This window comes from Trachurus trachurus (assembly GCF_905171665.1).
Source record: "Trachurus trachurus genome assembly, chromosome: 4".
Classification (NCBI taxonomy): Eukaryota; Metazoa; Chordata; class Actinopteri; order Carangiformes; family Carangidae; genus Trachurus; species Trachurus trachurus.
In genome coordinates this window covers 24,349,846-24,364,526 of record NC_139898.1, presented here as the reverse complement: position 1 = coordinate 24,364,526, position 14,681 = coordinate 24,349,846, and the positions used below count along the sequence as shown (strand labels likewise).

The following is a 14,681-nucleotide window of genomic DNA, read 5'->3' as shown; positions in this document are numbered from 1 at the left end:
TTACTGCTTCATGAAAAGATCTTCAAAGCTGCCGATCACTTTTGTTCAATAAATAAAATATGATCATGAATTTACCATAGACGTGCTCTTGTAGATATGTATGGGATTCAAGTATCATTTTATTTAATACACATTTTTGTTTATAGCCATTTTAATAAGACGTAAAAGATAATGCAATTCTTTAAAATCACATCCTCAAGAGTTTTCTATTTGCATGGGACAATAAAAGTAGCGTCACATACTCAAAGCGGGGAAATCACAGACACTTAATGGAAGAATTGTATAAAAATGGGGAAGGGGGAACCAGGAAAGCGTCCAGGAAGTCGGTTAAAAAAAGCGTACCAAAACCGCATACGAATCATCAAATATTCAATCATAGTTAAAAACAGGTTGCGAAATTAGAGATATTCCTCCGTCAGGTATTTCTCTTGAATCGTGTGATGGTCAATTGAGTGCAGAGATTTACGTTACAGCCCCTGCCCTGTGCGCCATGACGTCACACACGTCTTGTGTATAAAGGTGTTGCAGAGCAGCAGGTCGTCACAATTCAACTCGCAGCTCCACGGCGCACAACTGCGGAGGAGAGGAGAGAGCGAGAGAGCGCGAAGGAAAGATAGAGACGAAACCTCGACAAAGTCCTTGGAGTATGAACAGACTCACATTTTCGGTTTTCCTGTTGGCACTGGGCTGTCTTGTTTGCGAAGGAGGTGAGTAGAAAAACCAGAGACTGATTTCATGTAAAAGTTAGACTTGGTTTAGTGCGGAGTTATAATTCTTGTATTATTTCAGAATGCAATGCAGTTATTATACAGCAAAAGGGACAGGCTAAATTTGAAATTTAAATTTAAATTTAAAGACACCATGAAACTAATTTCATACTTGAATTATATGGAAGTCTAATGAATATTATGAAAACTTTCTTCTAACACATTTTTACCAGCATCTGATGTGAATTATTATCTAACCACCCAACATTATCTGCCACAGGTAACCCATGTTGCTCAGATCCATGCCAGAACAGGGGTGTTTGCACAGCGATGGGAGCAGACAATTATGAGTGTGACTGCACACGCACAGGATTTTATGGACAAAACTGCACAAAACGTAAGTATGAATTACAGCAACATGATATCATACATTTACATTTGAAATTGTTATTTGCTCAGTTAATTTACAGTACTAAATTCCCCTTTTGGTATTTTACAGCTGAGTTCCTCACCTGGCTCAAACTGTCCCTGAAGCCCTCGCCCAACACCGTCCACTACCTGCTCACACACTTCAAGGGCTTCTGGAACATCGTCAACAACATCTCATTTCTGCGTGATGCCATCATGAGATATGTGCTGACATGTAAGTCTAGCTGAAGGCACAACGCGATGGTTCAGAAAATGCTTCATAACATGTTGAATAATTTGTAAAGCAAGCTCTAGAGAATCCGTTGCAGCATTTATGATATTAATTACTTCTTTTCTTTTCCTTCCCTCTGCAGCCCGATCCCACATGATTGATAGTCCTCCAACTTACAATGCAGATTACACTTACAAAAGTTGGGAAGCTTATTCGAACCTTTCCTACTATACCCGCACCCTTCCCCCTGTGCCAGAGGAATGCCCAACCCCCATGGGAGTAGCAGGTGAGTGCACTCTCTCTGCGTATGGAGAACCAGTTTTCTCAGATTTTTCAATAATGAGCAAGAGCGTCCATTACATCACAGGAATATGCGCATACTAAAATAATTTCCTCTGGTGGAGTGAGAGTGGAAATATGCTGACAGAACACAGCGAGACCTGCCCCAGCAAGCCAAGACTTACAACATGAAACCACTTTTTGCTCATTTTGCTTTGAAAATATGAAGTAAACCTAAATTGCTGCAGCTTTCCTCAGTTAGATGAGTGTGTTTTATCCACGTTAAACTGGCTTTATTCTGTTTTATATTCTTGTATGTTTATTCTAATGCTCTTAATTGTTTCTCCAGGTAAAAAGGAGCTTCCCGATGCAAAAATCTTGGCTGAGAAGCTGCTGATGAGGAGACAGTTTATCCCGGACCCACAGGGTACCAGTCTGATGTTTGCATTCTTCGCACAGCATTTCACCCACCAGTTCTTCAAATCTGATATGAAGAAAGGACCTGCTTTTACTCTGGCAAAAGGCCACGGGGTAAGCCGAGCAGATTTCAGAAAAACGTCAGATTTCAGCCTAGTAAAAGGTGAACGAGTTATTGAATGAGCTGTTTTTGTTTTCAGGTTGACCTCAACCACATTTATGGAGACAACCTGGAGCGGCAGCACAAGCTCAGGCTCTTCAAGGATGGCAAGCTCAAACATCAGGTGAGGGAAGAAACAGATGGAGCTCGGGCAGCCACATGCCTCAGACCACAGCTCAGTTGTCTTACAGTTTCTTCCTCTCTTGTGTAACTCTGCAGATTGTGGATGGAGAAGTGTACCCCCCGACAGTAAAGGAAGCGGGTGTCGACATGCACTACCCTCCTCATGTCCCTGAAGCTCACCGCTTCGCTGTGGGCCACGAGGCGTTCGGCCTGGTCCCTGGTCTGATGATGTACGCCACCATTTGGCTGCGGGAACACAACCGGGTGTGCGACGTGTTGAAGGAGGTGCACCCCGACTGGGATGACGAAAGACTCTTCCAGACCACACGGCTCATCCTGATCGGTAGGTTCCAGAAAGGTCTTTGTGACGTCTACACAAATTTAAAGCTGTGACGGTCAAATCTAAACAATAACAAGATGATGTTCATCTGGAAGTTTCAAATGAGGAAGTTGTACTCAGACAGGGGAGACTTTCAGTAAGTTTACAGAAAGTCGTGAGAATTTATTTTCAGCATTGGAAAGAGGAAATGGTCCAGTGTCAAACTCTGTGACCGAAACATCCAAATGTTCAAAGGGAAATAACAATGAAAAAATACACCGCACTGAATGATATAAAATATGTTCTTTGTCCTGTAGGTGAGACCATCAAGATTGTGATCGAGGACTACGTGCAGCACCTGAGTGGCTATAACTTCAAGCTCAAGTTTGACCCCGAGTTGCTCTTCAACCAGCGTTTCCAGTACCAGAACCGCATTGCTTCAGAGTTCAACACCCTGTACCACTGGCACCCGCTGATGCCCGACTCTTTCCACATTGAGGAGAAAGATTACAGCTACAAAGAGTTTGTCTTCAACAATTCTGTCGTGACCGAGCATGGCATCAGCAACCTGGTCGAATCATTTTCCAACCAGATTGCAGGACGGGTAAGAACTTTTAACACTTCCCTGACAGCAATTTATTTGAGCTTGTAAAATTGTTGTTGCTCTAAAGTGGTATAACTAACTCTTCATTCATTCTTTAGGTTGCTGGTGGCCGTAATGTCCCTGGACCTATCATGTATGTGGCCATTAAGTCCATAGAAAACAGCAGAAAAATGCGTTACCAGTCCCTGAATGCCTATAGGAAGCGATTCAACATGAAGGCCTACACTTCTTTCGAGGACATGACAGGTGAGACAAAGTCAAGATCATCCACAAAACTTTATTTCACAAATGCATAATTGAAAGTGAAGCACTGCCTCAGGCCAAATCAGTGCTGTATTAATAGCATTGTCATGAACTTGACCGCGGGAATTAAAGGTAAGCACGAAAAGGAACGATTAAGGAAATACTTTGGATGCAGTTTAAGTCTCCACCAGCTTTGGAGGTTAGGAATTTATTTCCGTGACTCTAAGAACCAGATGTTCATTTCATCTTGAGATAGTGTAAGCAAATTGTCATCACAGAGAGTTAGACATAAACAGACAGGGGAGGCCTCCTGCTACACAGCAGAGGATTTAAAACCAGCGGGATGAGAGCATTGGAGGGATGAGAAAAAAATCAGCCAGAGGAGAGAGTATTTCTTCTCACATGCGCTTTGCAGATACTAACTACTCCACCAGTGATAGAGTCGAGACTGAGTTGTTAAGTAAACAATTTCTCCATTTGTGTTTTTCAGGAGAGAAAGAAATGGCTGCAGTGCTGGAGGAGATGTACGGACATATAGACGCTGTGGAGCTCTACCCGGGCCTGCTGGTGGAGAAACCCAGGTCTAATGCCATTTTTGGGGAGACCATGGTGGAGATGGGGGCCCCTTACTCCCTCAAGGGCTTAATGGGAAACGCCATCTGCTCCCCGGAGTACTGGAAGCCAAGCACGTTTGGAGGCACCGTGGGCTTCGACATCATCAACACCGCCTCCTTGCAGAGGCTCGTCTGCAATAACGTGAAGGGTCCATGTCCCGTGGCGTCCTTTCACGTGCCCAATATCAAAGAGACAGGATCCATGATCATCAACTCGAGCTCGTCCCACTCAGGTGGCAGTGACATCAACCCTACAGTCATTTTGAAAGAAAGGACTACTGAGCTCTAATTTGTTTTCTATTTCATGCATACACACATAGAAATATGTATTTATTTATTTATTTATATTTATATTTATTTAAAATTCTATTTATAGTAAATGAGAAAGTGAAAAAGTTGTTTTTTAATGAAATATTACAGGGTTGTGTATGCTTGGTTTTCAAAAACGAAAGTCTGTGTTTTTTTATTTATTACAAGATGTGTTGTATAATAAGACTTGTATTGTAAGAGTTATGTAATGACCTCAGTCACCGCAACTTTGATACTTGAAGATAAGTTCAAATGTCAAAGTTGCAGTGACTTTGATACTTGAAGATTAGTTTACAGTCTCAGCTACATAGTGGATGGAGTATGTTACATTATTTTCCTTGGGTTCACTGCTGCTCTCCCATTTTTGGTTGTCCCTTTAAACCACACTGAGCTGTTTAGCAAACAGCGAATCATGAGTACACTATAGTAGTGATATTCTACTGTTGACGACATGACTGATCTTGTCTCTCTCAATCTGATGTAACGTACAATAGTGCATTCCTATTTCAGTATTGTTTTACAGGTATTTTTTATACTATATCCTGTGTAATGGTGTGGGTCATTTGAAATGGCATTAATAACTTTGTTTCTAAGCTGCACTGCTGTCTAGGATTGTATTGTGGTTGTTTAGAAATTGTTTCATTTGATTGTATGGAAAATATGTCAATTTGTCATCAGTGCCTTTTAAGGTTGACACTAATAAATACTACCAGGACATGGTACACATTTCTCAGAAATCCACTGGCATTTTCGTCTTTTTTAGTATAGTGACTGTTATTCTCTGATACACAGGGCCGGCTCTAGGATTTTGGTGGCCCTAAACAAGATTGTGTTTGCGGCCACCAAAATACTGCAAACGCAAACACCAAATCACACACACTGCTTACAACCGAATGAACAGACACACACACGTACATGTTTATGCGTTAAATGAATTGAATTAAACCCTGGTTGGGACATTTCTGATCATGCCCCACACCTCCCAACAGCAGTTGTGGCCCTGAACAACTGCATAGAGTGTTTTTGCCAGCAGCCGGCCATAAACTCTATTTTGATGCCTCTAGAGCAGTCTGTTTTTTCCTTCCTAAAGAGGCAAGCACTGGATAAAATTGGAAGTTCAAATGTTAACAATTAATGAATAAATGCAATTCTTTCTTTTATTCTAGTAAAATTAATTCTAAAGCTGTTTTAAAACTCAGTCTGTTCTCACTACGGTCAATAACACACGACGGTCATGAGCTTGCACGGATTTCTAAATCTGCCGCATCCCAGACATGTAAGTGCTGACAATATTGTCTCATACGAATGCAGATGAACCCTCAGCCGATGTTTGCTCGGCTGGAAAGAAAGTGTCTGAAAAGAATCAATCAGACATTTTGTCTTGAAACACATTTAAAATAGAGGACTTCAGTGTCATCGTTTTTTAAAGGGTTTTAACATAAGAGTATACTGTATATAGAGAGATTTTATTTTGCCTTTTGTGCATAAACCAAACAGTCCTGGCACATAGGAATTATTGTGCATGGCTCTCTTGGTAGTAAGTTCAAAGACACAATATAGTAGGATGAGGAGATTTTTTTAATCACTTTGAAAATTACAACGCATGATGTATAATATTTAAGTGTATATTAATAAAATTGCACAAGACCTCTGAAAGTTGGGAAAAACGTTTTTCAGAAGATTTTTACATGATCTGTAATAAGTAGGTTGAATAATCGTTTTCTCTTGTTAGAGGACTCTGATAAGCGTTGCTAGGTTGTCAACCTAAGGTCAAGGTAAATGTTTAAAATCTCACAGAGGACCGTGAAAATAAGTGAAAAACTTCTGGAAAAACTGAGTGGATGGGTTAAGAGCTCTCTTCCCAAAGTCAAGAATGAACTTTCATGCTCAAACTTTATAAGCTGTCGTTGTGTACACTCATTATAAACATATTCTTACTCTCAAAAGTGATGGCTTATTTCTATAAACACACTCTTGGGTTGATTTTGTTTGGTTTAGAGCTTCATACCCGTTACTACAGTTACAATGCAACAGTAAATGACTAATGTGTACTTAACAGGTGGAGACCAACATCGTTTACTATTTACAAAATCCAGGGACCAATCCAGTATTCCCACGCATTTGTGCCATGGGAATGAACTGGGGCAGCGTGGTGGTGCACTGGATAGCGCTGCCGCCTCACAGCTAGTATGTTCAAGCTTCCTTAAACTAAAGTCCAACGACATGCAGATTTCAATTGGCTAGTATAAAGTCTCCATAAAAATGTGAATGTGAGCGTGACTGGTTGTGTGTCTCTACATGTCAGCCCTGTGATGGACCAGTTACCTGTCCAGGGCGTGCGTACTCCGCCCTTGTCAGTTGGGACTGACTCCAGCCCTCTTACACATACAGTACATAATATAGTTAGAATGGCTGGAGGTGCCAGGCTTTAACCATCATCTCAGGCCATGCTGTTGAACAGACGCTTTGCTGTAGGTGTTTGTTGTTTCCCTCCTGTTTGACGTGAATGACATTATGCAATGCCTCCACACCCCGGGAGTTTCTGCAGCAGGGGTTTTCATGTTATTATTCATTATTGATTTATATATCATAGTAACAGGACAATTACACAATGTATGGGTATTATTATTTAACCCAGAATAATCCAGCATTCTGGCTGTCAGATGGTTAAAGCACTTGCGTTCAAGTTTTGGTTGGGTTATTATGTATTAAAAACATAATAGCAACAACAAACAATATCGCACCGAAATGAAGAGCAGATCATATCTTAATAATGAGATGAATTTGATTAATGTAAAATTGCATGTGTCCTTTAGCCTCTCCATGACCCCTTTGAAAGGGCTTGAAGGGTTGTTGTTTAATCTCCAGCCATGCACATTCCCTCAACACACACACTGTCCCACGTTATGCAGCTGATGTGCTTTCACTTTTGCGCACATCAGATGAAACATGTAGACACTTGTAGACTTGAGCAGATTAAAAGAAAGACATTTATTAGTCCATCTTCCCGAGGCGAAGTACGAGCTCTCTTGTGTCATAATACAGTATATTCCAAGCAACAGTTTCTGTGTATTGTTCTGTTTTGATTTTTACTGTACGATGTGTTGATTTTAGATTACCGTACCTTTTTTTTTTAATTAAGTGATGACGATACAATACAAGTGGGAAGCAACAAAAGCATACAAAGACAAAAAAACAGTGTATAAAAACAACAACTTATTAAAGGGTTAGACAAGACAAACAAAGACAAGTGCTGCAAACAGTGCTGTACATATATGGATATGAATAGATGTTGTGGTGGAAAGCGTGAATGTGTATGTGTTCATGCATGCGTGTCTGTGCATGCGTATGTGTTGAGTTGTACGTGTGCATGGGTGTCTGTGTTAGAAATAATGGGGATGGGGGCGGTGTTTAGCTCAGTTGGTAGAGCACCTGCCCCATGTGTTGAGGCTATAGTCCTCACTGCAGGTGGCCCCGGTTCGAATCCCGCATCAAGTGGCCCTATCCTGCGTGTCATTCCCCCCCATCTCTGCCTCCCATTTCCTGTCTCTCTCTCCACTGTCCTATCCATTTAAAAAAAAAAGGCAAAAAAAGCCCCAAAAATATACTTAAAAAAAATAATAATAATGGGGGTGAACTGGAGCTCGAGAGAGAGTATAAGCAAAAAAGATACGTGCGAGATGGGAGAGAAAAGAAAAGAAGGAGAGAGAGAGAGGGAAAATAAAAAAAAAGGGTGGGTGGTAGACCCCTTTATGCATATATATAAAGAAGAGAGAGAGTGGAGAGAAAGGGAAAATTAATTAATTAAAGAAAAAAAAAACACTTCCCTGTTCCGGTTCCCCTCCTCGCTCTCTACCTGTGCCCCACTCCTCATACCAACTGATAACAGGGGCTCTCCCTCTTCAGCCGCTTTCAAACCCTGCTCTATAGCCGACATGGAACCACCCCCAGACCTAATCGGTGGGAGTCAGTTCAAGAGGCTGATTATTTCAATTATTGTGATAATTTGTTTTAATTAATTAATTTTAATTAATTTTAGTAATGTGCTGTGTTTATGGTGTGTATGGCTGCCTGGCTATGTGGTGTGTATATCCGTTTGTGTGTTGTGGTTATGGAGCGTATGGCTGTTTATGTACAGTGTGTTCTGTTTGTATGTCACGTAGATACTGATAGTGGTGCTGCAGTATGATAATGAAATAACAATGAAATAATGATAATGTGTGATAATGTATGATCATGAAAGAATGATGAAATGATGCTAATGATATACAGTAGAATGCACTGATAATGGTATTGATATATATAGAAAAGATAAGAAAAAAAATCAATACATAAATCAGGAGCAGAAAAAAAACAAAACAAAAAAACAATCATAGTAATAGCAGTAATACCAAAAGTCAATCATCACTGTCTGATTTTGGATAACCAACATAGTCCACGCTGCGTGGATGAGAGAGACGAGAAAGCGACCGCCGGCACATCCCTGAAAATTTCCATTAGTCAATATACAGTATGCTTTGCCGGGAAGAGACGCGGAGTAATAACAAGGCTCTTTTACTGTACATGAGGTGTGAATATAAGCACCCTGGCCAAAGGCGTACAGGAAACCTGGCCTCAGGACTATAGGCTGGCAGATGAACAGAAGAGTTGTGTTATTTTTCTAGGGTACCCATTCCAAAACAAACATGGCGGAAGGAATGTTGACGTGACTGGCTGCACAAAGTGGTGAGTCAGGTCGCCAGGCATCAACCAATCTAAACACAGACAATGACAAGCTACATTTTCCCATCCATTCACACTTTTCTTTTTCAACTGATATAGAGAGAACATTTCACCTCCCACTGGATGATTAGAGTTTTTCCAACACAAAACCGAAACCGCAAACACAAACAAGCGCGGAAATTACATTAATTAAGTTATGTGCATCAGTTGTCATCTCAACTGAACCTGATGGACAGTTCCTCCTCCGTCTCGTAATTTTTGTCCCGCACTTCAAAGACCAAGCATGGGATTCCCTGTCAGAGGGACTTGGCCCATTGCAGCATGAAAATGACCTAATTGTGTGTGCACATTATTTGTGTTCCCCACTGTCATTCACCCGAGGGTGAGTATTATTATGCCATTGTGCTTCAGTGTGTGGCATGCTCAGGTCCTGATCTATGAGACTGAGCAGGGAACACATCTTGCTTTGTTTGGGTGTAATGAGCATGAGCAGGCCGTGGGCCCTGGTGTGGGAGAAGATCAGGAGACTTCAGTGTGTGTTTTCCCTCTGACCGCCTCTGAACCTTTTTGGAAGCTGACCCGCCGTGGGCGCCGTGATCCAAGATCAGAATTACGTGACACTTTGCAGGTGGCAGGACCTGGGGTCAACTGAGAGCTGGCACCAGCCGCCTCAGCACGTGAGGCACTGGCGCTGACCCACCGGATGCCTTTTGTCACTTACATAGGTTTAAATGACACAATCGACAGTGTGGATTATCTAAGATCAGTTGTTGAAAAAGAAATCATGATTCTGGAAACAGCGTGTTAAAGTGGATATAAGAATAACAGTAAGCAATTTGACAATGTAGTGATGTACGTGCAGCGAATGATCACAAAATCTGTATAGCTCCTCTCAGCCTCTCCAAGCTCTATAGCAAGTTAAGCTTCACTGCGCCATTCTTACCGGTTTTATAGTGAGTACAACAGGTTGGCAAAGTACCGGCTCAGCACCAAACGCAAACAGACACTAGCTAGTGAAAAATGGTGGAAGTGGCGGCGAGAACAGGAGGGCACGGTGCACTGGTACAGTGTTTAGCACTGTGCCAGCATTGCATCTCTCCAGGCTCTCCGGGCTCCTCCTGCAGTCGACAGATGTGCACATTAGGGTTGATTGGTGAGTCTACATTGCCTGTAGTTGTGAATGTGAATGCGTGACTATTGACTTGTCCAGGGTGTAACCTGCCCATTGCCCTGTGGCAGCTGGAGACCCATGCACAGATAAGTGGTTAACCTGCACAGCCAGTATAGCCAGGATAGTGAGCTAAAAGTAGAGTGAATATTGGACTGAACACAAACCCGAATGAACAACGATGGTGCTCAACAAGAGAAATTCAAATTGTGCGCACAGTGGAAAATCTGGATCTGGTGAAAGTTTGTTGCTTTTGTTTGTGATCAAGTAGTTGACAACTGGTTTGGTGTCGATCAGCTGACAGCTAAGTAACTGTTTCAGCTCCATATGAGTGAGGTGTTTCAATTATGTCCTGTCGTTTGTTCTGCATTGTACAAAGTGATGTGGTGACTGTGTGCTGAGAATTGCGACAGTGTTTCAGTAAATACTGTTAAGTACCGGTACTTCTGAAAAAGGCATAATTACAACCTTGGTGGATGACGGCAGTGACTCTGCCCAGACGGCATCCACCCACATTGTTGTTGGGAGCTTCTGTTGAATCCTGGCGTCCAATCCAGGGATTGTGTCGTGTGTTTTGCGGCTGTTAGGGAAACTCAATTACCCACGGGGAATATCTGCATTTGTCATTGTCAGTGATGTCATAGTTTCTTAATGATGACAGTTTCACTTTAGTCTTAACACACTCACACCAAATTGTTTTCATGCTTTTGTAACCACACACTTGTTTAGGGAACAGTAAGCCTGGAGCATATGAAATGCCTGTCAGGTAAGATTCCTATTTAAAACACACATACGCACACACACACAAACATTAACAAGTTCTCCATTTGGCTTTTCTGTGACTACCTGGTTATTAAAAAGTTAGGGATAACTTCCACTGAATTCTGATCTACCATTACAGTTACGGTTATGGTTACAGTTACGGTGCATAGAAATTAAAAATTTTACTGTGAAGCCATTGCGTATAAAGGAAGTTGAGGTTAGTCATTGACATAAACAAGTCAGTATTGATTTTCTTTTTTATTTCAGTATTACCAAACTGCTCATAAAGTAAGGAAGTGTGTCAGCCAAAACAGATAAATCTGGTGTCTTTGCTGAGAAAGAAACAAGGAAGGAAAAAATGGAAAGAAGAAAAATGAGACAGTGAAGGACAGAAAGAAAGAAAGAAAGAAAAAAAGAAAGAAAGAAAGAAAAAAAGAAAGAAAGAAAGAAAGAAAGAAAGAAAGAAAGAAAGAAAGAAAGAAAGAAAGAAAGAAAGAAAGAAAGAAAGAAAGAAAGAAAGAAAGAAAGAAAGAAAGTGAACAAATCTATATCACTCTTGCCAGTGCGTGACCCTCGAGCTCTGAAACTCTAGCGAGGATCAATACTTGGCCTCGATTCATTCCTATTTCCCACCAACCGGCCCGTTTTGTATGACGTGTCCTGTACATCACAGAGTGTCGCCTCAACAGAAACTTCCTACAGTATCGTAGTAACAGACCCTTATAAGGTCACACAGCAGGCATCATCAACAGCACTATGTGGCCTGACAATAAAGCAACAAAATAAAAACACACACAACAGCTGTTCTGCTTTCAGGAGTCATCAACTGTCACAGCAACATACAGTCATATCATATCAACCACAAAAACTCATCATGGCCCCTCTTACGCATTGATCAGCCACACATCACTCACATTTGACAACCTAAAGAAGCAGACACAGGATGACATCACATGATCTCTGTTTACTCAACTGCTCTCTCATACCTGTGCACCTGTGAACCTGTGATAAGATGGAAATCTCTGAAACCTGAAACACCTGAGTGTCAAGTATTGTCCCCCATGCAGTGCCCGAGCTCCTGCCGCCAATATCAGGGCTGTCAGTGCATTTTTTTTTGCAGAACTGCTCATCAGTTGAAAGACTCCCCCCCCAGCACACCTTTATGACATCATTGAGTGTAATGTCTTCCAGGAAGAGGCTGCCTGAACATGCGTTCTGTTCAACTCACATATAGAAATGAGAAATGAGAATGAACACCGCCGTACAGTTTTTCCATCAACCCTCCCGCATGGCTAATTCAAACAAGTGTTAAAACTGTGGCTCCAGAGGAGATCAAATTAACAAGTTCTGTTCAAGCACAACACCCCCCGTATATTAATATTTATAATAACAGTTTCGATGTTTTTTTTTTTTCTATTGATCATTATAGGCCTCAAACTATAAGCCGTAACTGTCCTTGAACAGACACGCAAACTTCAACAATATCACTGAATATTTAGTTAGGCTAGATCGATTTCAAACAAATCAAAACATGTTTGTTTTAGGATCTGTCAAGCTAATTTCTATGTTTTGTTTTAAACTTTGCATGTTTCCCATCACTTAGTGAAACATTTTTATATTTCTCTTGAACCTGATTATTGTTTTTAGCCTCAGAGGCGCTGGAGGGCATATTTTTCTTTTACAACTTCCATTGAAGATTGACGACAGAACAATAAATTTTGTCCAAAAACACAGTCAGGACTTGCTCTTGTAACATCAAATAACATTGCGCACAGATTCACACACGCACTTGCTCATTCCATGACACAACCCCCTATGATCTACAGATGAGCGAAAACAAAACAGGAAATCAATCAATCGAATTCCTCTTGGGCGAGGCTTGAAAACTTACACTATTTTAGCTTTTTAAAGAGTGAAATCGTATTTGTTTCAAGCTAAGGAATGCTCCTCTTCCTCCATATTCAGGCATCCACATACAGATATCCAGACACTCATTAACTGCATTCATGCCACCAGATGTCAATCATACAAATAAGGGTAATTAACTTTGTGACAGACAGGTATCAATGGTTGTTCAGGCCCTTTCTCACAGGTCTCTCTAATGAGTAACAGCACTTTACAATTGACCTTACAAACTTCAGTTTCTCGAAGCGGTGGCTCAAATGCTTTCCCATGTTAGTAATCGGGTGTCTCAAGCTCTCACTGACACACCTTGCATGTTTGTCACATTCATGTGCTCATCCCTTTCACTAGTTCCTCCTCACATTCCACCAACCATACGTTGCTCTGGAAACATATTTTGAATAACCAACAAACAAAAATTGCAATAATGACACGAATGGCTTTAGTCACGTTTACACAGACAGAAGGTATAAGGGAACTGTGATTACGTAATTATTAAACCAGTTGAGTAAATGATCAAAAAAGCTAAGAGCAAGCAAAGACTAAAGATAGACAAGAACATTGCCAACTTGTAACAAAAACTGTGTGTTGTGGGATTTGTTACAAATCATTAGACATTTTCCCAACTACAAAACGCTCTCAGTACTTTTCCCTCTCAAAGAATAAAACATGTGTTTCTCATTCAAATCTGTCCCCGGTCGACTAAACGTAATGACGCAGTTGTGTTTGTTGGAAAGCTCAATGAATTGGACTTCACAGGGATCAGACTTGGCAGGACAGCCGCAGCACACAGACACACACACAGAGACTTGAGCTGGAAGCACATTCAGCACAGTGATGCTTAATTGCAGTGCTCAGATTCAGCACGTACCTTTGGTGTCAGCTGATGAGAGAGGGAGAGTGTGTGTGTGTGTGTGTGTGTGTGTGTGTGTGTGTGTGTGTGTGTGTGTGTGTGTGTGTGTGTGTGTGTGTGTGTGTGTGTGTGTGTGTGTGTGTGTGTGTGTGTGTGTGTGTGTGTTAGACTTGGGGGCCAGTAGCCCTCCATCTTATCAGATTTAAATGACTCTCGAAACTCTCTCAGGCAGGTGCTTGGGAACAAGTAACCTCTCTAAACAAACTCTAACTTTGTTAGAAAGATGAGTGTTAATGTGTTTCGGGAACATTTACTGCGGATGTGAGTGTGTTCACATCCCTCGACAGCTCACTAGTCTACTCAGTGTTGAGGCATGAAACATTAACTTTCAGTAATTTGTGTCATCCAGTGAAGCTACTTAGAATTGTGATTTACATAAGGTTTTTTTTAAATTAAGTTGAATTAGTCATCAATTCACTTTTCTACTCAAAGATCATGTTTCTTGTTGGGGCTTATCTACGTTTATCATCAGTTGTTGAGAAACCAGGAAAAAAAAAAGGTGTGCAGCACTAAGAACAACTGGTGACCTGAATTTTCTTAGAAGTATTATCACCTGCTTAGGCATGTTTGTGTTTTTATTTCCTCCATTTCATGATGCAAATTCTGAGATAAAGGGGGGTATGGCATTCATGGAAGCAGTGACAAGCTATTAGTAATTTATTTTTGCTACTTATTATTATTATTACTTATTATATTTTCCAAATGAATGCCAGAAGATATCAATAAACAAAACAAAACATTTTTTTTCAAAAGAGAAATATAGAAAATAATGACTGAAAAGATGCTAGATAAAACATTT

General features: G+C 41.0%; 1 protein-coding gene across 1 annotated transcript; it reads left to right on the top strand.

Annotated features, from left to right (window-relative positions):
- Positions 1 to 592: 592 nt before the first annotated feature.
- Positions 593 to 4,395, top strand: ptgs2b (prostaglandin-endoperoxide synthase 2b; the record flags this gene model as incomplete). Its single annotated transcript, XM_083969853.1, has 10 exons — positions 593 to 707; positions 988 to 1,104; positions 1,207 to 1,350; positions 1,490 to 1,633; positions 1,976 to 2,157; positions 2,244 to 2,327; positions 2,423 to 2,669; positions 2,963 to 3,249; positions 3,348 to 3,495; positions 3,983 to 4,395. The coding sequence occupies exons 1-10, from the start codon at positions 647 to 649 to the stop codon at positions 4,393 to 4,395; spliced, it is 1,827 nt and encodes a 608-aa protein (XP_083825979.1). The 5' UTR covers positions 593 to 646.
- Between the last annotated feature and the right edge of the window lie 10,286 nt (positions 4,396 to 14,681).